The 25,656-nt window shown below is 36.4% G+C and overlaps 1 protein-coding gene across 1 annotated transcript in view; it reads left to right on the top strand.

Annotated features, from left to right (window-relative positions):
* MYOF (myoferlin) overlaps window positions 1-25,656 on the top strand; it is a gene marked incomplete at both ends in the record, with an annotated part of 69,844 nt that overhangs the window by 2,523 nt on the left and 41,665 nt on the right. The window contains 12 exons of the mRNA XM_080348236.1: window positions 2,744-2,799; window positions 3,681-3,772; window positions 14,051-14,159; window positions 15,271-15,355; window positions 17,465-17,625; window positions 18,148-18,276; window positions 19,684-19,746; window positions 19,852-19,902; window positions 21,460-21,490; window positions 21,960-22,075; window positions 23,293-23,419; window positions 24,659-24,762. Coding sequence (XP_080204362.1) covers window positions 2,744-2,799; window positions 3,681-3,772; window positions 14,051-14,159; window positions 15,271-15,355; window positions 17,465-17,625; window positions 18,148-18,276; window positions 19,684-19,746; window positions 19,852-19,902; window positions 21,460-21,490; window positions 21,960-22,075; window positions 23,293-23,419; window positions 24,659-24,762 — 1,124 coding nt within the window. The remainder of the gene's footprint in view (window positions 1-2,743; window positions 2,800-3,680; window positions 3,773-14,050; window positions 14,160-15,270; window positions 15,356-17,464; window positions 17,626-18,147; window positions 18,277-19,683; window positions 19,747-19,851; window positions 19,903-21,459; window positions 21,491-21,959; window positions 22,076-23,292; window positions 23,420-24,658; window positions 24,763-25,656) is intronic.

The following is a 25,656-nucleotide window of genomic DNA, read 5'->3' on the forward strand; positions in this document are numbered from 1 at the left end:
GTTGCTGCCACTGTGCAATCCTAATTCTTCATTCACAAAAGTTTTACGGGAAACGTAGTGAACTGAAATATGATTCTCTCTTGAATCTTAGACATAAGGCTGTTCTTAAAGGTGTTTGCATCTGCTATTCACCACCTGCTGAAATTGCTGAAAAAGCTAGGTATAATAGAAGAAAAAATTTAAGATGTAACCAGTGGTTGCTTTGTGGTACTCTGATTATCTTTATCATGATGGAGCAGTTCTTATTTAAACAGCTCATCTTGAATTTTTTTTGGAGACTGTCATCTTGTTGACTATCACCAAGTTCTTACAGCATTCATTTCCACTTGAGAATATTAAATAATATGTGATAGTAGAATGTTTCTGTCAAAATAAAGGAAATAATTATTTCTTGTACAGTACCCAAGGTTATTGTAATTAGTTTTTAAAGAAACAAGTATGCAAAGTGTTCTACCTGTATCCATTATAATTTCTTACTCTTATTTCTTGGTAGGGCTAAACTTAAAATAATGACTGGCCCTATCTTACAGTTTATTCTGATGTGGTTTACAGTCTTGGCTACTGCAGCCGGATTCATTACCAGTAGAAGAAGGCAGCCTGAGGACCTGGAACTTACATGATCTCCTGGTATAACTGGACAGTCCATTTTACCCTGCTTGACAGAGATTTCTTTTGGTGGGAAGAAGAAAGCTCTTTGCCAACAGTTAAAAAAAACAACCCACAAAAACTAAACCACCAGTGCATTAAAAGAATGATAAAATATGTAATAAAAAGTCAGTAAAGTGAATAAAATACATGAAAAGTACATGCTCAAGCAATGTGAATGCTACACTCAGATTGACTAAAATTACCGCTAAATCCCAATGTAAGCTGTTTCCCAGTGTTTTTCATCCAACTTTCACACAAATGCGTAACACAAAAAGTATTTTTCTCAGTGTAAACTAGAATATGCGTATTGTTAGTGATATCATAAGTCTTACTCTTGTATTTATAAAAATAGGTATCCCAGAGTGCAAAATTTTATTCCTTGTCAAGAATTGTCTTGACTGTTGTCCAAGCCAGGGCTTTCCTTACTTTACAGAGTTACATATGAGCTTAGGCAGGGATCACAGGACTTTTATCCGTTAGTTCCCTCAGGATCAGGTTTGTGATTCACTACCTCCTTTACAAACAACTGCAACTTTTTTCACCAGCACTGAGAACATCCTTTCCCTGACTTTCAGCTCCTGTTTGTAGAGGGACCAGTGCCAAACCCCACATATTCTGGGATATTCAATTTTGAAAATGCTTTGCCTCCTATTAAGTAACATGAAGGTCAGTTTCTCTTACTAGCATGTTAATTAGCTCTTTGTTCCGCAAAATGCGAGTCCACAGCATGGTATGTTATGAATGCCCTTTCCTTTGTGGTACGATGTGAGTCAATATCCTGTATAAATTGTAGACAATTCCTGTTACATAAATGTGAGTCAGTTCTCGTAATTTGCAGTATAAGCTGGTTTTTCTTCTTGCAGTACATCCCCCTCTTGTCCAATAAAAAGAGCCACCACAGTCTGTTGCTTCAATAGTAGGTAGATGAACTTGCCCATATAGCGATCTTTACTCTTGCTTCCCAGTCAATTGCAGTGTTTTCCTGGCAAAGTATAGCTGTAACTTGCAAATAATAAAAATGCTATTGCCTTTACAGTAGTCCTTACATACGAAGAGTGTGTCTGAAATTTATCCTTCTTGTGGTGGCTGAGCATTTGATAGATTGCCAGTTAGTTTACTGACTACTTAAACATACTCATTTGATATCACTATTCTATGTGATTTCTGTTTAGAGAGCTGCATGTTTGCTGGTGTTCTTTTGCACTTCTGAGCACTGTGTCAAGATTTGTTCTCCGTCAGAGCTATATATATATAGTGCTACCAAAAAGCAAAAATAAGCCATGGCATGTTACTTGCTTTGAACCTGTTGTAAGAACACTATTTTGTTTCCATTTTTAATAGTTGAGGGGAGCCTGCACAGGGCCTCTGCAACACTGTATTGTTCTCCAAACTATATATAATTTATACCACACCCCACACTGTCATGATTTGTAGGTTGACCAAATGCAAATTTTACCATGAAGTATGGAAAATTTGTAATTTTTAGACTACAGTAAGCGTTAGTGAAGTGATCTGCATAACCTCTTGAAACCAATTTTTTGAGGAAGGACTGCATTTCCTCTTATAGACATATATATTTCTGCTAATATTCACTCATTTAAAGCAGAAAGTGCTGACACTGTATGCATATCTTAAGATTTTTTTTTTCCCAAGGGATTTTATTTCAGAGCTGAACACTTGCAAGTATTTTGTAACTAGGATGTGGTAAATGCGTAACACATTGTCTTTAGTACTGAAGTTCATCACTTTGAGGTTACTGGTTGGTTTGATGTCTTTAAGCCTTTTAGTCTGTCTTCTGTCATCACTAGTGAAGTTGCAGTCAAGGGTCATAAAAGGTTGAGAAACCTAAACACAAATTTTGCTTTTTGGGAATACGTCTAACTATGGTTAAACAAAACAGAATAAAAAGCCTCAGCTACTAAAATTGCTCAGGGGACTTCTTGATTTTAAAACGCGCAGCTACTGGAAGAGGCAAAAAGAATTGGAACATTTGATTTAAAGTTCAAACTTTCTTTTGAAAAGTGAAAGGAAAAATTGTGATATTTGTGTAATGCTTTCGCAAAACCAGATCATCATGCTTTGTTTGTGTTTGCAGATGAAAAAAAGAAAACAAAGAAAATTGATAGTGAACTTAATCCTGTTTGGAATGAGGTAAATTTTTTTTAATCAATTCTTGTTCTTTTTTAAGACAAAATGCTTGTAAAATTGGTAAATCAATTTCTACAGTTGTGAATATCAGTTAGAAACAGGAACTAGTCATATGTGTTCTTTCAAGGTGTTGGTAAATGCAGGTGAATGGATTCATCTTGCAACATATTACAATCCATTAAGTAATGTTTTTATGTAAAAGTGGATGGATATCTGTTGAGTTAGTTTGGGGCCTGGTTTTGCTCCATCTTACTGTGGACCAAATGATACTCAGCCATTGCTTAGCCACATTGATCCTTCATTATATACTAGGAGGAAACCCTACAGAATAGAATGAATCTTGTACTGAAGTTCCTTGTGCTTTATTTGTGGGAGTGGTCCTATTTTGCATCTTCAGTAAGGTTTTTCTTGGGGAAAATGCTTTCTTAGTAGCATGTTTTTCACAACCAGAATTGAAAGTTAAAAATTATTCTTACATTTTGTAATTAGGAATACAAAGAAAGGGATTCTACAAATATTTATCTAAATTAAACAGCAACTGACTCCAACCAGTATTGCAGGGGAATACTACCAGATCTTATGAAGGACAAGAAAATATTTATGTCAGGTTGAGGAAGTGGAACTGCAAAAGAGATAAATGGCTTAGTATTAAAAAAAACCAGTTATTTTTCTGTTACTATTACTAGTAACTAGCAACTCAAGAATGTACTATGAGCATATTCCCAGATTTTTAACTTAAGTTTTGCAAATGTAAGCTGGTCTGGTCTGTCACTAAATGCAAAATTTATTTCTGAATAATTTTGTTGTATATACTGCTCTGCTGTTAAATAGTTTTCATGTTACTTGTAATTATAATTTGATTCTACTCTTTTTTTTTTGTTCAGATTATTGAATTTGACTTGAAAGGAATTGCTCTGGATAATTCATCTTCCCTGACAATTATTGTGAAAGATTTCGAAACAATTGGACAGAACAAGTATGTTGATGGTTTTTTTTTTTTCACCAGTGTTAAACACAACTTTCAGTACAGAAGTCCAGGGAAAATTGGAACATGATTGCTGGAGAGAAATGATGGATGCAATTAGATGTTTTCTGATGTAATACCTACTTATAGCCTATAAGCCAGTCGACTTTCCATCTCTCACCAGTTGGATTTTTACTCTGAAGCAAAGTGTCAGCTTTCTTTTTATGCTATATTTCAGACATGCCGTAGCTAAACTCAAGGAACTTTTTAGGTATTTAAAGCAGAATTTGGGTAAAACATAGATCCCCTGACCTGTTACTGTAATTTGAAAACCACAGCTGCTGTAACTGGATCTATGCCACTACAGATACCTGGTGCAGTTCATCATCTTGCAGAATGGTGCAGGGCAGCACAAAAAACTACATAATAAGTGTCCAGAAAGTAGTTCTGAGGAACTTGTAATCGGCATTCTCAGAGCACAGCTAACACAAACCACCAAAAATTACAAAATGCAGTTAAGTCTCTTAACCATCTTTAAAAATCTCCCTGTGAGGCTGTATTTTGAGGAAGAGGGGAAACCTAAGTTCAATTTCCTATCTTGTCTTGGGGGAATGAATTCTTAGACTCATCTCCTGGAACACTGACTTAATCATCACAATAAATATGTTGGATAAAATAAAAAGTCTGTTTTGGGAATGGAATCTGGGTTTCTGTTTTGTTGTTGTTGGTTTGTTTGTTTGTTTTTTATGGCGGGGGGGGGTGGGGGGGGTGGTTTTTTGTTTGTTTGGTTTTTTTTAAACCTATGAAATGTCATGTTCCTACTGTGCTCTTCCTGGCACAATGAATTATGAGTTCTCTACACGGTCATTAAAAAGCTTGAACTTGAAAGCAATATTAAATTCTACAAGATCACCTTGCAGAACTCTCTTTTGATGTCAGATGTGAGAGTAAATTCTCTCACACTGAGGAGGGAGATGAATCTGTCTCCAATTGTTGGCCAAGTGTTATAAACCTCAGGCTCGTTGTGTATATGGAAGACTGGCAATTCTCTTGCTTCCTCCTCTTCTGGTTATATGTTTCAAACATTGTTTAAAAATGGATTGAGGTTTTTTTCCTTGGCTGGTGAGGTTTTTTTGGTTTGGTTTGTTTTTTTAAGAAAATAATGTAGTTTTGATATTATGAGAGTCTTTTGTGAAAAGTAAATTGAAAAACCTCAGCAGAGGAAGAAAATGGATATCTAGCTTCCCATTCCTTAGAGGAGGACTCTGTTATAAAAATGGGAGGCTTCTGAGAATTGTCTCTTCTGACATTCATTTATTGGAAAGTAGAAGCAGACACTCCTACTATCAGTAAAGGATCAGGAGCTTAGGGTGTTCAGCAGATAGAAATACCCATTTTCATGATGCCGTTTTCAATGCCGTACGCATTTTCAACATGCAGGAATTTAAGGCTCTTTCCCTCTGTTTTGGTTAGTGCTGTTAGTGCATGTCGATAGCCTTGAATCCTACTCTAGAAGTCTAAACTCTACCAGTGCAGAATGTACAGCACCTATATACCTAAGACTGGGTTCTGCATTTTTCAGACATCTAAAAATCAAATGTTATTGGTTCTGAGGTTGCAGATCTTTTTGTGTATGGGCCTCTTTTTTTCATTTGTGAGAGGCTAAACTGAAGTTTCATTCATGCAGTTTCTTGAGTCCTCAGTGCTCAGATGAAAACTTCTTCATGTAGTAGTAAGATACTTAGTTTTGACAAAATCAGGTTTTATTTTTAATTTTAGAAAACTGAACACAAACAAATAGCAGCTGTATCTACATGTGCCTGGAAGAATATCACACAAAACACAAATAGATTTCCTTCAACTAAAAAATGAAAAATACATCTATTTTTTCTACACATAAAGTAATTAGAGCAGAAAAGATGCACGGACTATGATCTTCTGGAAATTATTGGGCAATTTTTTAGTTTAATCTTGCTGTTGAAGACACTGAGAAAGGAGCCACCTTGAATTGAGGAATCTATCTATATATGAAAGGAGATAACATTATAAAATGTTTTAGAGTACTGAAATGCTGTCAGGTGTCCATGTTGGCATTTAAACATTTTTTGTAAACTTTTACAAAATAGGAACATATAATAAGTAAGCACATAAATAATTAAGGTGTCTTGTTCAACTAACTTTAAAGAGCAGTCTGTGTTTTTTCAAACTTTTTTTTAATAAGAATAGATTTGTTGCTATGAATTGAGTTGGTAAGACCTTTTGACTGTGGCCACTGAAAAGAAATTGTTGCCATGAAAGATAAAAATGTTATATATGGGAACAGTAGAATTCAATCATTACACATTCTATTAAAAAGCATAGTATATAAACTTCAGTAAAGATGAAGAGTAATTTTTGTCGTTTTGAACTAGACTTTGGGGTTCCTGCTGTATTTGTGATGAAACAAATACATAATGTAGATTCTAACCAGTTTTATATGGTTCTGAACATAAGATGGTACAGTATTTTGGTTTATTTTTTTTAAGTATCTGGAGTTATGTAGGATTTAAGCTTTAAGTTTATCAGAATTGGAGGTGTACAGTATACTTTAAAGCAATACATGCACATCATTTGAAGGAAGAAGATAGAAGTTCCTGGTTGAAATTGTTAGCAACCTCTTGTGTTTTGCATGCCATTTGTTTTCTGATTCATCACAAAGAAATAAACCTGGTCCCTAAAATCAATTGCAGGAAAAGGGTAAGGTCTTGGGTGGCAGCAAGCTAATCAGAAGATAATCTACAGTAGGGATAGAGTGTAATATTTTATGTTGAAACATGGTTGTACTAAAAGCTCTGGCAAAGCCTAGGAGTTCTTTAGCACACATAACAAGATAAGGTTTCTTCAATGTGTTTAATCTTTAATTATCCTATAGTGGTTAAGATCTACCTATTTCTGCTTAAATCATAGGATTTTTGTCTAAAAAGATAAATATGTACATTTGGACAAGCATCACTCATAGAGATTTTTTTTTTTAAATCTGTGCAGAAAAAAAGAACAGCTTATCAAAAATTATATCCCAGTTCCCTACTTCTTTGTATAAAGGAATAGATTTTAAACAAGGATCTGTTTCTGTTTGCTGCACTCTCACGCTCTCTCTTTTCTGTCAATGCCAAGCTGGCTGTTGCTGTTTTGAAAGGGAGCATGATATCACATAATCTTTCTTTTTGTTGTTGTTGTTGTTGTTGCACATTCATATATTTGATGACACTGAAGTAGGTATACATTCATATTTATTGACAGTAGTCCACTTCCATTGGTAGCTCATCTTTACTACTTTCTGCCTCCTCCCAGTATGTGAATTCAGTTCTTTACAATACTCTTAACAGCTCTGTCGTGAAATCACTGTGAGTCAAGCTGATGCCCCTAGATCTCTCATTCTTGAGATTCCTGTAGGTCAGTAAAGTGGGAACGTATTACATGCCTCTAACTTTAGGGAAATCCCAGAAATCCCAGAACTTGATATAGGAGAGCCTACCAGTAATCAGAATTTTGCAATGGATTTTATAACGTATCAGAAAATAAAGGAGGGCATTTGGGATTTTTTTCCAACCATATTTGTAAATGTCATCTGGACTCATATATGTAGTGCTTAACCTCCAGCTTGTGCAAATACCTGTTTGTTTTTCTTGGATTTCTGCACTGAAGTTGTCCACCACTTACTTATTCTGTGTACGATTTAAAAAGGAAACCAGTAAAATTCTTTGAGAAAATGACTTCTGTGTGTGGAGCTGTGCAAAAATATGTAGAGTCCATACCAAAGACAGAGCAAAGTAATGCTTTTTGAAAATAAATCCATGATAACGGCTACATATTTGCAAGGTGTGATGTGTTTGGAAGGGCTGTTGGCAGGGAAACAGGATAAGGGGGTGCGAAGTGGGAAACAGATGAGTAGGCTTCCTGACTGTAGCAAGATAATAGGAAATGTCACCTATTATAATGACAGTTTTTTAAAAAGGGAGGTAGGGGAGTGAGGGCTGGACAATATAATATTAGTTTTTACTTGTAAATTTGATGTTAACTGAAGTCTTTCATAGGTAAAGGTCCATTATTCCAGAAACCCAAGTGTTTGGCATGTACTTTCAACATTATTAATGAGTAGACCTATTAACTTGCGAGGTGTATCTGGTGTTTAACTGAGATTTGAGGGTTCATGTTTTTATTTTACTTTAAAGTCTCGATTGAATTGGAATTTAGTTTTTGACTGTAAAGGATACACGTGAGGGACAGTGTCATCTAAGAAAGAGCACTGAGAAGAAACTCCACCATATCTTTAGCATTATTTTCTCTTCTGGAGGAAAATAAGCAGTGGGATTGTTCTTGTTATTTTCAAGGATGGCAACTTTTTCTCCAAGATTCTGCCCCCTTTGCTACAGTGTAGGCTAGAAGCAAAACAGTATGTTTCTCAACCCAACTCTCTCTCTCCAGCTGCTTACTCACAAAGCTCCCAGCCAGTCCACACTCTGCTGTTCCATGCAGGGTGGGTTACTCCTGACTAGTTCTGGGCAGCTGGTTCATCGCTGCACCTCAGATGTGACTACAAAACCCACACTCCCCTCTAGAATGACACAGCAGAAGATTGTGATATAACCTGTGATTTGTTGCAGCTCCTAGAAACTTACATAGTTGTTCATCCAGCCTGTTCTTATGCTGATGCAGGAGGAGGAACACAGTGGATGTTATTCTGTTTTTACACTGTGCCAAAACACTTAACTCATCGCTTTGGCATGTTTCTGTAAATCAACCCTGAAAGAACATTTGAATATTTTTCTGTTTCTTTTTTCCTGGAGATAGAATTTACTGCTTCATTTACAAGATGGCTAAACTTTTGCAGATAGATTAAATGAGTGCTGTTCATGGTAAAAAGACACAGTCATTGGAAAAGATAAACAAAGCAAACCACACTGACATATGTGCAGACAGACCATCACAGGAATAAACTAGAGAGGACTCATATGATCCCTGCTTAGCTAGATTTTCCAGCAGAAAGATGGTTGAAAAGAGAGCACATCTGTTTTCTATTATGTCTAATACTGTTAGTAAAAAGATTTCAAACTCTCAGAACACAGATCTTTATGCAGTTAGAAAACAAACACAAACCCCCCAGTAACTTCAGTTGTCCCTGTGAAGTTAAGAAAAAAAATGTTAACGGGAAGTTACAGTCGTGTCTGAATGAACTGATTTTCATTCTGTTTGAAAGGCAGTTGGGATTGTGTGTTTCCCCAGGTTCTTTGCGTAGTTAGTAACCTAGCGACACAGAGGAAAAACAGGCTGGGCACACCCTTTTCTCAAGCAGAAAAATGCAGCCACAAAAGAACTGTGCAGCAAATTATTTAATAATTTTAAAGTATTTTCTGTAGTTAAATGATTTTTAGATTGTCTGAATCCTCCTACAGCTCTGACCTTTTGTGTGGATTCTTTTCCACATCAGCGTGACCATGCATAGTTGGAGGTTTTCCCTGCGTACGTTGTATGCAAGATCCAGCCTGGTTATGATTCACTTTTGGGGTTTTCTGCCACATACAAAATAGTATCCATGGTTTTTTTCTTTTTAAAAGTTTGTTCTTGCAGAGAGTATTATCAAATAACTAAATAAGATAGAAATAGTTGGTTTGCTCTTAACAAAAATTTTAAAATACAGCACAAGTAGCAGAAGGTGGGTGTTGGGTCATGTAGCATAAAAGCTGTAATGGAACGTATACAAGTGAGAAAGAAAGGTTGAGTGTAGCAGTTATAACTGCAGTGAGGGATCAGGTTTTCTGATGAGAATAATCAGTATAAACCTCTGCCAAAATAAGCCCTTAAAAATAAGTCGAAAGAATTTAAATGCTTGATTCTCAGGGGATTAAAGTCACTGGGCTTCCAGTAGAAGTAACATTTAAGCAGCTGAAGGATGCAATATAATATAATATAGTATAAATTGCTACCTTCAAACAGAGGAGGAGGAATAAAATGGCTGATACTGTGAGTGAACATTTCCAGATCCAGGCATGGGTGTGAAGTTTCACTTCTTTTGGTTATTTGGGCAGCTAACAGGAAGTGGTAACCACAGCACTAACAGATTAATTAGCTTTGGCACAAATGCAACACTGTGTTTAATAGTTGGTCATCACTGATTTAATCCTGATACACTAAGTATTTCCCTTTGATTACTGGGGGAAAGTATTACAGGCCTAGTACTGATAAGGTATATTTAAAGTGGTTTAAAATCTGCTTCTAAATGTATATTTTGCATTTATCTTTAGCATATTACTCAGTGGTAGATGAGAATGTTTAAGCTGCTTGTGGCAGGACAGGTTTTTTTGCTTCACTTCTGCAAAGCTGGAAAGGTTTGAGACATGGTTGACTGGGCACTATACATATACAAATCTTAGAGGTGGCCAAAAAGTACTTAAGTAGAGTTAAGAAGCAATACTCATTTGCTGTCAACTGCCAAAACAACTGGTAAACAAAAGATCAGAGGATGTATTGAGCTATTCTGAAAGCAGAAGCTATCCCACTTGATGGTGTCGAGAGACCAGTGTGATCTGGAATTAATTGGGCAAATGTTGAAATGTTGTTTGCCTACACAAGAGGAAGAAAGCTGAAACAGCTCCAGCAAATAGCACTATCCTTTGAGGATGAATAGGTGACAGAAAGCCTTTTCAGCTGTGCTGAAAGGAAAGGACTCATCACCTTGAAAGTCATGACTTCAGAGAGAGAAATTGCATGCAGTCCTGCCTGAAGGTAAAAAGTCTTCAGAGTTCAGAGGAACAGAGCAGCTTAACAGTAGTGGTGCAGTGAACTGGGGGTCTAGTTACAATATCAGAAGTGCGTACAGTAGCAGACCTTGCAACAAAGCATTAAACATCAATGAACCGTTAAGGGATGTGGTGTCGCAACAACAGCTGCTGCTATATCTGACTTAGCTGATGTGGTCTTACCTGACTTAGCTAAAGATTAGAGACCTGAGAGAAGCATCTCAGAAAAAGTCTTTCTTCAAGATCTGTACAACAAAATGAGACCTAGTGATGACCTTGAGGCATTCCTTGTTACTTTTAAAAATAGTACTTCAGCCACTTGAGTAGCTGTATGATCCAAACAAGACTGGACATTGTCCTGGGCAACCTGTTCTAGCTGACTTTACTTGAACAGAGCCGTTGGACTAGATGATCTTCAGTGGTCCCTTCCAACCTCATCAGTCCTGTGGTTCTGCCAGGGGAAGGGTGAAACGTCCCAAATCCAGTGAACAAGACCACTTCAGGGGAGGCAAAAGACTGACGACCTGAAGCTTAGAAGTAGGCTAAGATAGCGTATAGGCTGAATATTAGATTTATCACTCTTGCTAGAGTGGAAAAAGACTGGAGGCTATTGTTGCCCAACCTGTTAATGGAGGGAGAAACAAAGGACTTTAGAGGCAACTAGTAGCGAGCAAGTAGTCTAACTTCAGTTTCCTGAAGGTGATCAGAATTTTAGGAACAATTACTTTGTGTTCAAATGCATGCACAATTATCATTTGCACAAGACTGATGAGGATGCATAAATGGAAACTTATGATGGAAAATTTCTGCAGCGCTACTATTGAACAGCTGTTCTTGAGTTAATGTCACCAGATAGGTGGGTGTGGTTGCTGAAACAGTCATCCACATCATGTGAGACTGGGCGACTTCTTAACTGAAGTGCTTTTTAGAATTAACGTAAATTACTCCAGCTCATATGAAATCGAAGTAGCAAGTGTGCAAATCTTTTTCTACCCATGTACATAGGAAAATATTTTCTTGGCCTTTCTGTAGAATCAGATTTGGCTGTTGGTGGTACTCTTGCTGGGTTTTTCCCTTCTCTGTTATTCTCAAATGGGAAGGCATAGTCACAACTGAAGGATTTGGGGAAAATAAGAGTATTTGGAATTGAAAGTTTTTACTGATTAATTTTGCACTGAAGGGAAAGGAGTGAATAACAGTTTGTTTCTTTCAGTATCCAGCTGTGTAAATGAAATTCCAGCATTTGTTCCTTCCAACTGTAGGAATTGTTTCCCATTTGCTTATACTTACTTTCAAACTATTAATATGTTAGAAGGGTATGTAATAAAGAGAAAAATGCATTAATCTACTCAGCATTTTCCTCTTTTAACAGTTTGGGGATTTGTAATCATGGAATGATCTTTTTCTTCTTTGACTGTTCAATAATATTATTGTCTGTCTGTATAACACCTGCCCTTTACATAGAAAAGTTTGGTCGAATATAGAGGGAGATGTTCTCTTTGCTGTGTATTGACTTCTATATCACACGATTTTTAGAATGTTGAAGCCACAGGGGGAAAAAATAAGCCTTTTTCTGTTTGAGACCATTGGCCATTGTTTCCTGAGCTAGGTATACATTACTGTTTGATGTCAAGATTTGCTACATCAAATCATAAGCAATGTCAAATAATACTACAGTTGGAGGGATAAATAAGATGACTGTATATCTGGTGTTCCAAATCCAGGTTTGTCTTGTGGGTTGAATGCAATTTTGATTGCATAACAGGAGAAATTGCTTCTTAAGCTCCCTAAAGTTGAGAAATGCAAGGAGTCAGTGTTTCAGCTAACGTCCAGCTCTGTGCAACAGTTTGTAAAAAGTGAAAATACACCTAGGGTTGATCTAGTGGTCACTGAAATAACTAGGTATATTTCCATAGTGTTTAAAAGGATACTGGATCAAGACTACAATACTGAATCCAGGTTTCTGTTCAGTAAAGAGAGGAGAGGCAGATGTTAGAAATGGCATCAGAGTTTCAGATACGGTCATCTGAAGGGTTAGAACAACTTCGTGCATATCTTCTGCAGCACATCCTGATCTTAAACTGCTTTCATGTCTATCCCGTCCCTTGTGTGTGAGGAATATGAGGCATAGCTGGAACATTGCTGTACTCTGGCAATTTGGGTGCAGAAGTGAAAGGTTTGAGTAGAGAGTCAAAACTATAAAAAAGACAGCTGGGATTGAAGGAGTGAGGTGAACTGGGAAAGCACCGAAGTAATTCCAAAAGGTCATCCAAACAGTAAGTGTCGTTATGTTTTGTGCACAGCTAAACAAATGTTGTAATATGTAATACTTAGAATGTATATTTGCAGGAAAGTAATGTTTTATACTTACCTATCCTAGTGTACTTTGCAAAAAAAATAATGTTCTTGTGGCGTAGCACCTGAGACTAGCTATAATAATGCTCTTGCTCCGTGTCATAAAATGCCCTTGCATCCTTAGCTTCAATATGAACAAGCACTGTAATCTATTCAATTGGACCTCAGTCGAGTTCTCAGTATACAGATCTTTTTTCCACTTCGGCAGCAAAGCTGGTATTCTGTTTGTAAAGCTTGTTCTTTGTGATATTTACAGGTGAAATTATCTTGGGGTTTTTTCACAGGCAAAAAAATCTCAGTTATTCCAGTAATCCACTTCAGTATAGGAATAAGCTGTTACAAAATACAGTGCCAGATATCATGAGACCAATATCACACTGTTAGAAGCTCTGCATAAAAGAAGTTTCTCAGGTTAAAAGTACATGCAGTTTTCATTTTGAAAGAGAATGAGGGTGACAGGTGCAGACCCAAAGAAGGCAGAAGTAGCTCAGGAGACTCTACCACGTAATACCAGATCTCCTGGGCAGCGTAGTTTGGTAGGCCTCTCTAGAGCTGTATCAAAACATTCTGAGAATTTAGAGGCAAGCAGATGAACCTATTCCAAAATGTAGAGTACGGGCAAGAAGATTAATTTTGTGAAGCCACTAGTAAGCATATTGATTGCATTTGTTCTGTTTCATTGTCTTCATTACAGTGATGTGTGTGTGTCTTTTTGTGTCTGTTTCTGTGTGGTACAACAGTAATGTCATATCTAGCCTTTATACATCTCATGTGAGAGCTTGCAAATAAAGTAGTACATCCTTTAGTTCACCAATGAGAATTCAGTGGCTGAAACAAGTGATGTGGCTGTTGAAAGTGATACAGAACATTATTTTTAAAAATACACATACAATTATTTAACTTAGGTTTTTAACCTCTTTTAGGTTAAAGCTGTGTCATCTATAAATAACACCTGCCCATTTAAGTGCAGTGAAACAGAAAATACGAATTAGCAGTACACAATCATTCAATAACATTCGCAATGAACTTAAGTTGTGACTTGGGTTTTCAAGTCATGACTGGAGTTATTTGGTTAACTGAAAGACATCTGCAAAAGACAAAAGGGAGCTTCTGTTTGATGTATGCTTGCATTCTCATAATGATTTTTACTTCATTTCAGATTAATTGGCAGTGCATCTGTAGGACTTAAGGATCTTGTAGGTAACCAAAGCAGATCTTTTCCCTTCAAACTCATACCTCTGCTCAATGAAAGGGGACAAGAAACTGGAGTGAGTGGATTACATTTTCTTATGTTACTGTGTTCTTAATCAAAATGCTCCAGCAATGGGGCTAATGGTGAAACAAACATATTTTCAAGTTATTTTTACTGTATAAATTAAATACTTGGACTTTTGTAGCAAAAGCTTCAGATAGAGGAAATTTTTAATACGATACAATTATATCTGTATCATCTGAGTTTGTTTAATATCTTTCAAGTTAGATAAATTGTTTTCTGTGTATGCGTGATGTATTTGTATATAAGTGTTATAAATCTTATGGGCCACAGAGTATGGACGGGAAATCATCCTGATGTTGAAAAAGTGCATTTTCCTAAGTACCAGATGGAGTTCCCATATGCACTTTTTTGCTGAGTTTTTACTATCCACCTGTGTGATAACACCATTTCTAGGGAGCACATAATCATGTACATGTTCACTGCCAACTCAGTTCAGAAAGTTACACAAGAACTTGCTTAACTTGGTCTAGCACGTATTTAAATGTAACAGACTTATTAACTGGTTATTAATTAAGTTGTGTCTATAACTGGAACCGTAGTGTGCTTGTGCAGTCCAGCTGTTAAAACACTTCATATTGCATTCTAGTACACTTAATAATAAGAGGCTTTAAGGGTAATTTCAGTATCTCATCAGCTGTAGTTTAATGTCATTGTTAGCTGGTCACAAAGTTGGGCTTTTTTTGCTGACTGCTCATGTTACTGTGGTAACTAGGAATAATAATGGTGTGTTCAATAATCCAAAACCACAGTTAAGCACAGAAAAGACAGTTCTATAATTAGAATGGAAAATTCCATCGCATTCTTCTTCCAGGATGGAGGCATGAACAGCAGGTTTTTTTCTACATATAAACACAGTGATTCACTTTGTTAAATGTTCTTTTAGAGCCTATTCCATTAGCTGCAAATTGTGTAATCTTTATTGCGTTTACATATATGTAGCCTAATAACAGTTCATTGATTTACTAATAGCTGAAATTTTGTTATGAACTGTGCTGTGACTGTGAATAGTTAGCTGTTCGCTTACAGTGTTAGAAAAACTTACTGCTTTAAATCAATTGTTATGAATACTGTGTGATACAAAAAAAATATGTATTTCTCTATAGGCAACAATTGATTTGGTAGTAGGATATGAGCCACCAGCTGCACCTGCAAATCCAAATGATCCAGGAGGAACCAATACACAGGAAGGTATTTCAGTCTTCTCTCAGAACATTATTGTTAAAAGATCATGGAGATATTTAAGATAAGGCAAGAAAATGATTCAACAGCATTGTTCATCAGAAAAAAATGTAACCAGAAGCAAGTATGTCAACTGCTAAATAGTGATTTTAAAGAAATTAAGGATGATTCAGAACTATATCTAAGAAGAAGATAGGCATTTCCTGACATAAAATGTTTTTTAGCATAACTTTCTCCAGTGGAGTCAGGTTACAAAAGAATGATGTTTAAAAGTTTTTGTTTAGGAAAAAACGCTTTTTGAATGTTCAAAGAAACAGCAGTTAGCTGTTGTAATGCCAGGGCTAACCAAAAAAAGCAGGGAAGTCACATTTATGGAAAAATATATTCTATAACTTTCAATGTCAGGGAACTTTGTGGAAATATTTTCTTAAATCATTACACTTTTTTTTTTCCCCCATAGGATAAGTAAGTTTTGAAAGACACTGTTGTGTCTTACATTAGGCTTGATGTTTGGCTAGACTATGAAATACTGTGATCGGTAGGGAGTATTCTTTGATCTCTCTATATAACCAGGCTTTTTCTGAGAGTGTTTTTAAGATCCTTTAGTTTTCCAGGTTCTTAAAAGAACTGTGAAGTAACAACAGGTTTTTGCAGTTGACAGGCGTATAATTACCCTAATATCTAGGATATGTTTGTGTAGAAAGACATAAATGTAATAGATGTTATATGTTTGAGGAGAAATTAATCAGTTTGACCATTATCTGCTGAGAGATAGTAACATAAGAAGGAAAAAATTGAAATGAGGAATCTTCTGGGGGGAAATTTTGATTCCACTGACTTCACTGAGAGGTGTTCTTGGGGAATGGAATGATAGGTAATTCAAATACAAAAGTTGTGTATTAAATTACTACACTTCAAAATAATTCTACAGAAATGTGAGCTTGAAGGCTAAAAATGAAAATTTACTTACATGAGATTATTTTGACAGCTTTTCAAAAATGTACGTGACCTATTAGGTAATACAGATAAAATAAAACCCGGTCAGCTTTTCTCAGCAACTGCATTAAAAGTATTTAAGTGCAACTTATCGAACACGCCTTAATTATTGTAAATACCTATTTCCCATGAAATTAAATCACCTCCCCAGAGGAGATGGCTACAGCTCAGTTTCAGAAATTAAAAATTAAGTGCTAAGTCAAGGTGTGTAATCAATCTGTTGTATGTATCCATCCAGGCAGATGGACTTCGAGAGATGTTAGGGAGATGGGGTGTTTGCTTATAAAATATGTGGTATGTCAGTCTCTGGTTTTGTATGTCTCTTAAAAAGCATCGCTGAGAAGTTCATTATGCAAAGTGATCATCACCCTATGTTGGCATACTAATTCTTAAAATTAACAAATATTCTGTTAATGCTAACCAGAGACACAACTTGTTCTTCCTGTAGATTTTACCATAGTCACTGTCTTTCAGTTAATAAAAGCAGCTGGAAACACGAGGAAGTGACACAGTTTTGTGGTCTAGATATTTATGAATCTTGTTTTGCAATACTGGAATCTCACTGTATAATCCAGTATTATAGTATCATGTGGTTGTAGAACAGTCCTCCACAGAGGTATTGTGATTTCAGAACTGTCAAAGAGCCTTACTTTAATTTATTCCAGAGTTAAATGCTGTGGAACAGGATTCAGAGTTTTATTTTGGATGGCAGACCCTAAATGTCTTCATGTTTTCAAGATTCTGAAGTAAAAACCAATGCTATGGTATAACCTAGTCTTGCTGCTGGGAAACAGCTTTAACTGGAATAAAACGAATAACTTCTGGTGTATTGTGAACAAGTCTGGTGGCAATTACAGCTGAACTGTATTTTGCTACAACTTCAGTCAGGAATTGTATTAGGTACCATGCATCCTGACAAGGGGCAGATCTACAGTTAGTTTGGTTAGGATATAAATTTGTTCTTAAGCAGGCTAAAATGACTAACTTTCAAAAGGAGCTGGAAGCACATGATTAGCAAAAAAACATAAGTTGAAATGAGATGATAATTCAATTTTAGTGGAGCTCTTGGATATCAGACTCTTACTCCTGTGACTTTAATTGCACTTTTTTTTACTGTATGAGATGGAGAAGACGATGGAGGTTATGAGGATGTCTTGGATGCTCCAGCTGGTGGTATCGCACCAACAGTTCCAAGTGGCACGAAGGAAGCCCAGCTAGCTAAACGCATCACCAAAGGAAAGAAAACACGAAGAATCCTTTCTAACAAACCACAAGATTTCCAGGTGATAGGTTTATTAAATGTTGCATGTCCCCTTTTCCTGCCTGGTGTGACACTACTCCTTTCACATGGCCTGAGTATAATGTGATGTCAAATTGTACAAGCCTAATGCACAACAGAGACAATTATCATCTTCATTTGAAAGCCTGTATTTCAAAAGTATTCTTCAAATTTGCTTATTACAGAGATGTCCAATTTTGTGCAGTTCTGATTGAAATCTAGATGAAGCTTATTTATTTTGTAATTGTTAAGATTTCAAAATACAATAGCATCTTTAAAAATAAATAGTAAAAGCAAGTAAAAAAAGATTACTGAAATAATTATCCCCAACTAGTCTTGTAAAACTCAAGTAAAATTATATACTTGCTATCATAATTAAGTTTGAAAAATCTGTCCAGTCCATATATGCCGGCTACGTCAGATGTTATCTAAAATTTTTGGTGGTACAGTAAGAAATTGTTATCACCAGGATGACAGATAATATAGTGAATGAATTAACACAAATATTTGAATATATTTTTTTCAGATTCGTGTTAGAGTCATTGAAGGTCGTCAGTTGCCTGGAAATAACATAAAACCAGTAGTCAAAGTCCACGTTTGCGGTCAGACACACCGAACAAGAATCAAAAGAGGAAACAACCCATATTTTGATGAAGTGAGTGCTGTTAGAACGCTGTAGCTGAAATGTTGATGCTATCAAATGTAGAAAAATAGTTATAATGTAATATTTAAGGATAATTATGGCTAATATGCATTTTGCAGTTCCCAGTCCCTTTCTTTACTTATTCACATCATTAAAGACATCTCTGTCACTGGCAGTGTTAGCACATAAAGCTATCTAGAGGAAGTCAAACTTTACGTGGACATATGGAACAAGTTCATTGATACAATTGGCCATGTGACACAGTAATGACTTTGAATAGTTGTGTACAGCTTATAAAATCACAGAAAAAATAATTAGGAGTCATTTTAGACTTCTATGGTGTGTGCAGATGAGCTATCAGTGCAATGCTCTGGGTCACACCGACTGCCACACCGAATCCGGAAATGTCATTGCCTTGCTACCCATGATTTGTCTAGACAGGGGTCTGTACATCAGACACACTGAAATACAGGAGAGAATTCAAAGCCATATAAAGGACACAAAAATGATCCCATATCTGGAAGACTAATGTTGTAAAGCTTAAACTTAATAGAGAATATACCGAGGTGTAACTCATTGTCCGGACAGGTCTGAAAAATACAGAAGATATTGGAACAGGGAGGCAAGCATGTTTAACACATGCAGGCAAAAACAAGGAAGTTATAAAACTTCGAGACTTGAACTAAGCAGTCAAGATTTATGAAGCAGTGGTAAAAAATAAGGAAGGGACAAATGCAGTTGCACCATGTATTGAGTCAATTTTCAGGCAGTCTCAGACCAGGCTAAAAATGGAGTAGGAGCGACCATGTTTATGTACCGTCCCTTTTGTTGGATAAAGTACGGACTGGAGTATAGCTGGGCTCCAAGACCAAACTTAGTGAGGCATATACTATTATAAAACAAAGAAGATAATAAATAGTATATTTATTTTCATGCTGTCAAACTATCAGATTTATTCCTATGGCTTTGAATTTCAAAGATGCAAATAATTACAATCACTATCACCACTAGCCTTAGACAAGACCTTTTTGACAGCTACAGCAGAGATGGCTAGACCAGGACTGAGTGAATTATGAACAAACAATTATAATTGCTGAAATTGTTCCCCTGAGGAAAATGTGAAGTGCAGGGCAAGGAGCAAGGGCAGTGCTGAAAGTTTGCAGCACACCTGTGCATTCTGCATGCATTCAAATGGAAGCTGTGACTGTCTTTTGTCTATTCTGTACTAAGTTTATTTACTAAATTTAATTTTTTATTCTGCACTAAATAATCATATAATGTGTCCAGCAAGTAGACAGGGTAAAAGTACTGTAACTAACATCCTTCACAAGCTTCTTAAAATAATGGTTTCGCATTTTCTTTTCAGAGAATTATGTGGTTTTCATTTTGAGACAGACTTTTTTTCTTTTACCTTAACAGATATTTTTCTACAATGTCCACATGACTCCTTTAGAGTTGCTTGATGAAACAGTTAGCATTCGGGTAAGAAAAATGGTGCATGTTCAAAAGGCTCCTGGGATACATACAGCATTGTCTGTCCATTGATGTTTAGGAACATTTCTGTTTCATGCTTGTCTGTCTTTGTAGGTGTATGATTCTTATTCTCTACGAGCAGACTGTCTAATGGGAGAATTTAAGGTGGGTATGAAACAACTTCCATATCTCGATTAAATTAAATGAAATGGGAGAAATTTTTAAGTACTTGTATTAAATGTTTCCATTTATACTACTCTAGAGTATGGCAAAAGAATTATCAGATGATGTCTTGCTGCTCATGCTAGAGACCATTTGCTGAAAGCACTAGGAAAGAGTTTTCTTATTTGAGTAGATTATTGATAAATAAACTTTTATGTTTTATATACCAAGTTCACTAACTTGCATCCAAGAGAAAAAAATATTTACCAAAAGGTAAATTTTTTCTTCAAAAGGTATCAGGGTGATTGTTTGGTATGAGGTAGGGTTTGAAGAGGTAATTTTTTAGGTAGCTAATAGGCAGAACAGTCAAATGTATGGCAGCTTAAAGATACACATTCTCAAGTGATGTGGAAAGGTGTTCCTTTGGTCGGAAGTTTGTTAAGTAAAAGAGATGGTGGCAAAGTCTCTTAGTAATTTCTGTGACTCTAATGATATTAGTGAGATTGGCTTTATTTGTATTTGTTATGGTCAATAGTGGGAAGTAGACATCTGCCTGTTGAAGGTATTCCTAAAGCAATAGACAAAGAATTTACATGGCAATTGTAATGGCTACTGGGATCCCCTGTTATAACATTTCCAATATCAATGTTGGCTGTGTTTTCTGTTTGCTTATTTTCTACTGCATAAATTCAACTGTTCACAAAAATATGCAAGTGTGGAAGAGTGCTCTTTTCTAAATGAAGCCGTTTCTGCAACAAAGCTGATTGCTTTTGCTTCTCGCTGCTTATTATCTCTGCAATTTCTAGTGATTCAGTCAGTGCTCTGCGGAGGATTGATCGTACACTACGCAGGTGACAGCATGTCATTCAGCTGCTCTCTGTTCCTGCAGGCACACATTCTGGGAGAAAACCCCAAGGGTAATTCTCTCTAGAAGATCACCCTTTCAGACTTGAACTGCGAGGAATACTGGCCCCAATTGCCATGAGCAAACATACCTTCCTGAACATGTTTGAAATCTGATGTAATGAGTACAGTCATGGTATATGTGCAGTCTTGTTTAGATCTGACACAGGGGGGAAAATGCCCATCATCTTCATAAAAGAAAAAGGAGATTATTCATTAAAAATGAAGCTTTGTTGCTGGAACTGGAGGATGAGTTGTTGAGCAGGAAATAGAAATGAGAGTTCTGAGAAGCCTGTCTGAACATAAAATAATGGAGGAACATAGGGAATTAAAGAAGCAGTAAGCTAGCCCCATCTTCTGTCTCTGATACATGAAAAGGCTGGGGTCTGAGGAAAGAAGGAAGGAACTACAACTGTTAGTTGTAATCTATCTTCTATTGCATTTTCTTTCTTGGCTGCTGTATCCATTTGAAATCCCTCATTTTTCAATGTAAGGCATTTTCTTTTTATCCTCCCAAGAATACGTTATGTAAACTTTATTTTCTTTGTGGCAAGAGAACAATGTAGTAGTACTCATTAAAAACTTGAGGGGAGTTGCCCTAGCATTTTTTCTGCTTTGTTATTTCTCCAGAGGTAATGCCTTTGATCTTTATTTCAGATTGACATTGGCTATGTTTATGATGAGCCTGGTAAGTAACAGTTACTCCAGAGCTTCTTTCCAAGCTTGAAATTTGAAGTTGAAATATTTCATTACATTTCTAAAGTAAAAGAATAAAGTTAATGGAGATTTGAGATTGCTGCTTTAAGTATTAACTTGAAAAAAAATCCAATAAGATATAACTCTTTCAGTAGTTTCAATCTGAAGTACAAGCACCTAAAATTTGGTATTATTTTTGGTATCAAACACCTAAAATATGAAAATAATGCAAAAATATTTTATAATTATGTCCCTGAATTAGTACGCCACAACATTTTAACGCCACTAGATTTCTCGTTTTGAATGGTGCTACTGAGACCTGTCTAGGACGGGAGAATTTGATAAAATAATTAGTTTTAGTATAAAGCATGCTTTTGGAACAGTTGACTTGGGTTTTATGATTTCTGCCATTTTGTAATGGATATTACGGGGGGCGGGTGGTGGTGTCTGTTTTATTTTAGGCCATGCAGTCATGAGAAAGTGGCTTTTGCTGAGTGATCCTGAAGATACAAATTCAGGAGCTAAAGGCTATATGAAAGTCAGCATGTTTGTCCTGGGAACTGGAGATGAGCCACCAGTGAGTTTCATTTATATGTTTATCTTCCACTCTCCACCTCACAGATATTTATCCATGTCTCCCTGGCATTTTTTGAATACTGTATAATTCACCCTTTGAACAGTATTTAAAAGTAAGACAAGATTCACAAGATGTTTCAAAGGCATCCAGTACTAAGTGGCTAACTCAAAGCTTATTTTGTTATCCTGTCCAATTAAGCAACCTCTGGACCAGCTCTGGCTGTGTTGATTTACCATTTGTAGATACTTCTTGATATCCCAGAGGTGTTAGCCTGATGTTGCATGCAAGCTAATATGTAATTCTCCTTAGCATAGCTAATCAGGGTGAGCAACATACTGGTACTGGTTCCAGGACTAAGTCTGGAGTGTCTCCACTACTAGGTAATGTAGACAAGCCCATAGTGAAATCTGAGTACCAGAAAGCTCCAAATATTTGCCAGGTGAAAATCAGACCCTTCCATAATTACAAGTTAGGCACAAGTAATTTGATGCATATGAAAGCAGTAGGTAGTTTTAACAATCCAATCCTTAACTTTGTGCTGCCCTGTCGAAGTAAAAACAGGCAGTCTTTTCTGTGTGACAGTTTTCTTATTTGTCTGTTGTCTGTAGTTTAAGTTCTGCTGTTATTCCTGCCTGAGATTTTTGCTTACTGCCACTTAGTTAAATAAAATATGGTCTGAAGAGCCATGGAAGATATCCTTCTTATGCCAAATTAACTCTTATTTTCTGCTATCCTCATGATTCTTGAAATCGAAAGGATATGTCTAGTTATTTGTGGTGAAATCTTTTCTTTCCTATTTATTTTTAAAGGACGAAGCAGTAAGTTCTGGTAAATGATATCAGAGTTGTATGCATTTTCTGATCTCAGTAAGATGCCTTACCACAATGTTCATCTTGAGATGAGTATGAAATTGCATGAAGTTGACATTGTACAAGTGCCAAAATCATCGCTATATGATGATGTTTTAAAAAGTATGATTATAATGGGCTCCTGCAATTGAGTACTTTAGAGAGAAAAATGTACCTAAAATAGTTTGGGTTGAATTAATTTTTGTGGCTTGATAACTGGAAAAAAATCTCATTTTTTATAATGAAACTGAAAACAGTCTTCTATCTGAAGAGTATTGTGGGCACCAGTTTAACTAATTACCTTAATTCTGTACAGTGCTTTGTCTCCATTATATACAAGACACTGTGTATCACTGTATGTCCCAACAGGTTGAAAAAAGGGAAAGAGATAATGAAAGCGATGATGTGGAGAGCAATCTGTTATTACCTGCTGGAATTGCACTTCGATGGGTCACTTTCCTTCTCAAAATCTACAGAGCTGAGGACATTCCACAAAGTATGTAGCTTCTTCCTACTTGTCCATCAGCGTATTTGATTACCATTAGAAATATTCACATTAGCTGTTCAGAAACATTCCTTGAACATAAAACATCTTTAGTGTTTTACCTTGTTACTTGAGCCAGTAATTCTGTGGCAGTAATTCTGTCTTGGGTAGTCCTGTGGTAGTGCTCAGTAAGTCTATTTAATTCATGTAATGGGTAAGTTAATGTGTTACCCATTAGATTAGTAATGTTCATCTCTTGCTGAGTGCGCTGCACAGCTTCTGGTAGTGGGAAAGGGTCGTCTTCATTAGCCCTTCTCCAATGGCAGAAGTTTCATGCAAGTAAGTAACATGCAAGTACAGTTGATCTGCAGATAAGCTGGATGTTCTGTGCATGCCTAGCTCAAGTGTACAGTGCATGTGTTAACTTCCTGTTGATCCCAATCTCTGCCCACTTTCAAGAGGTTACCAGACAGCTGGTTCCCTGCAGCCTTCTTTTCCAAGGCCATTCAGATCCTAGTAGATCCTGCTGTAGTACTGCTGATGGCCCCCTGCACCCTCCTCTTCCCCGCAGTCCATTAATTCTTCTTCATAGGTGCTCAAAGCTGCAGCTATTTTGCAATGGGGGAAAGGCCAGAGGGCTGTTGAAATCAGTCAGCTGCTCCTGAGCGGCCAAAGGAGATGAGTAACTAGGGACTGGCTGTATCTCAGAAAGCTGCATACAGATTGTGGGCTGTAAGTTGAGAGCCATAAACTTAAATAAACAGCCTTGGAGGGCCGGGGAACTTGTAAGCAGTTTCACATTAATTTGTTTAGTGAGATTTTACTTGTGTCAACCCTGTATTGCTGAGACAAAGACTGTTTCTCTCATTATATGCCATATGTGTTTTCTGAGAGAATATAGGCATCTTTTTATCTCTTCTTTGCGTAATTTCTTACATATATCTGTGACAACAAATGACAGTGTCTACAGATACATGCATTATGTTTTTCAAATACAACTATATCTCTAAATTCAGGAGCACGTTATCACTGTTTCAAAAAATGTATGTTCTTGAAATTGGTCCTAAGGCTAAATTTTCCATTTTTACCAGCAACGCTGGTCAGAATTTTGTTTATCAGATTAGATTTTTCCCTACCTAAATCTGCAAGCTGGTTTCTTTCAGTGGGATTGCTATGGGCAAATTATTAATTAGGCTATATAAATAAAATAAAAATGCATAAACCTTAATTTCTTCTTTGACAACTCTCCAGTGGATGATGCTTTTGCACAGACTGTCAAGGAAATATTTGGAGGAGAAGCAGACAAGAAAAACCTGGTAGATCCATTTGTAGAAGTTTCTTTTGCTGGTAAAAAGGTAATTTACCAACTATCTGAATCTTTGCGTTCTAACTGTAGTCCTGAGAACAGATTTCGTATGCCAATATAAATTTTTAAGCTTACTGAAATTATGGCAATAAAAGAGCATTAGCCCTAAAGTTTGTAAAATGGGGACAAACTACAAGGAACAGTAGAATGGGTGTAAAGCTGATGACTAATAAAAGGAATGTAGAACTAAATGCTAGGAACTGATGCATGCCAGATTACTTGCCGACTGATTGTTCCTGATTGCTTTTTGTAACTGATAGTACAAATCTTTCTGGATAGGTTAATAGCATTTGTGCATTTTATAATTAATGTCCTCCTTAGAATACCAAAATTGAGCTGAAGCATAATTGCACAACTTATATTCATTGCTGGCCAATCCTTTTTTTGTTTTGTTTTACATTTTTTTAAGAAGAAAAATGGCAATCCTTCTTTACGTTACATGGTCAGATTGCCACACCCAGTAATGTATAGGACCTTCAGCAGACATGACTAGCAAATATAGGCTCTCCCATAGAATATATTCTTCATCTACTCTAAAATCTACATAAAGCTAGGTGAATCAAGTCTTTTCTTCATCTTGTTTCTCTGTTGTGATAAAAGAGATCAGTACTAGTGTGAAAGCACATTAAAGTTTAGCTAGTGCAAATAACAGGTGGGGTAACTCCAGTCTCAGATTTAAACACTGTTTCAAAATTTCCATTTCCCTCCAATAGTCATTAATTTTGCATATGTGGATTGGTTTAGCCATACTTAGCAATTGAAAACTAATAGCTCATTGCAGAATAAACCACTCAGGGTTCATCATTAACCACTACCCCTCATCTTACCAAATGAAATATGATTTATCCTAAATCATAGCTAGTATATGGGGTTTTGTCTGTTT

Source organism: Nesoenas mayeri, assembly GCF_963082525.1.
Source record: "Nesoenas mayeri genome assembly, chromosome: 7".
Lineage (NCBI taxonomy): Eukaryota > Metazoa > Chordata > Aves > Columbiformes > Columbidae > Nesoenas > Nesoenas mayeri.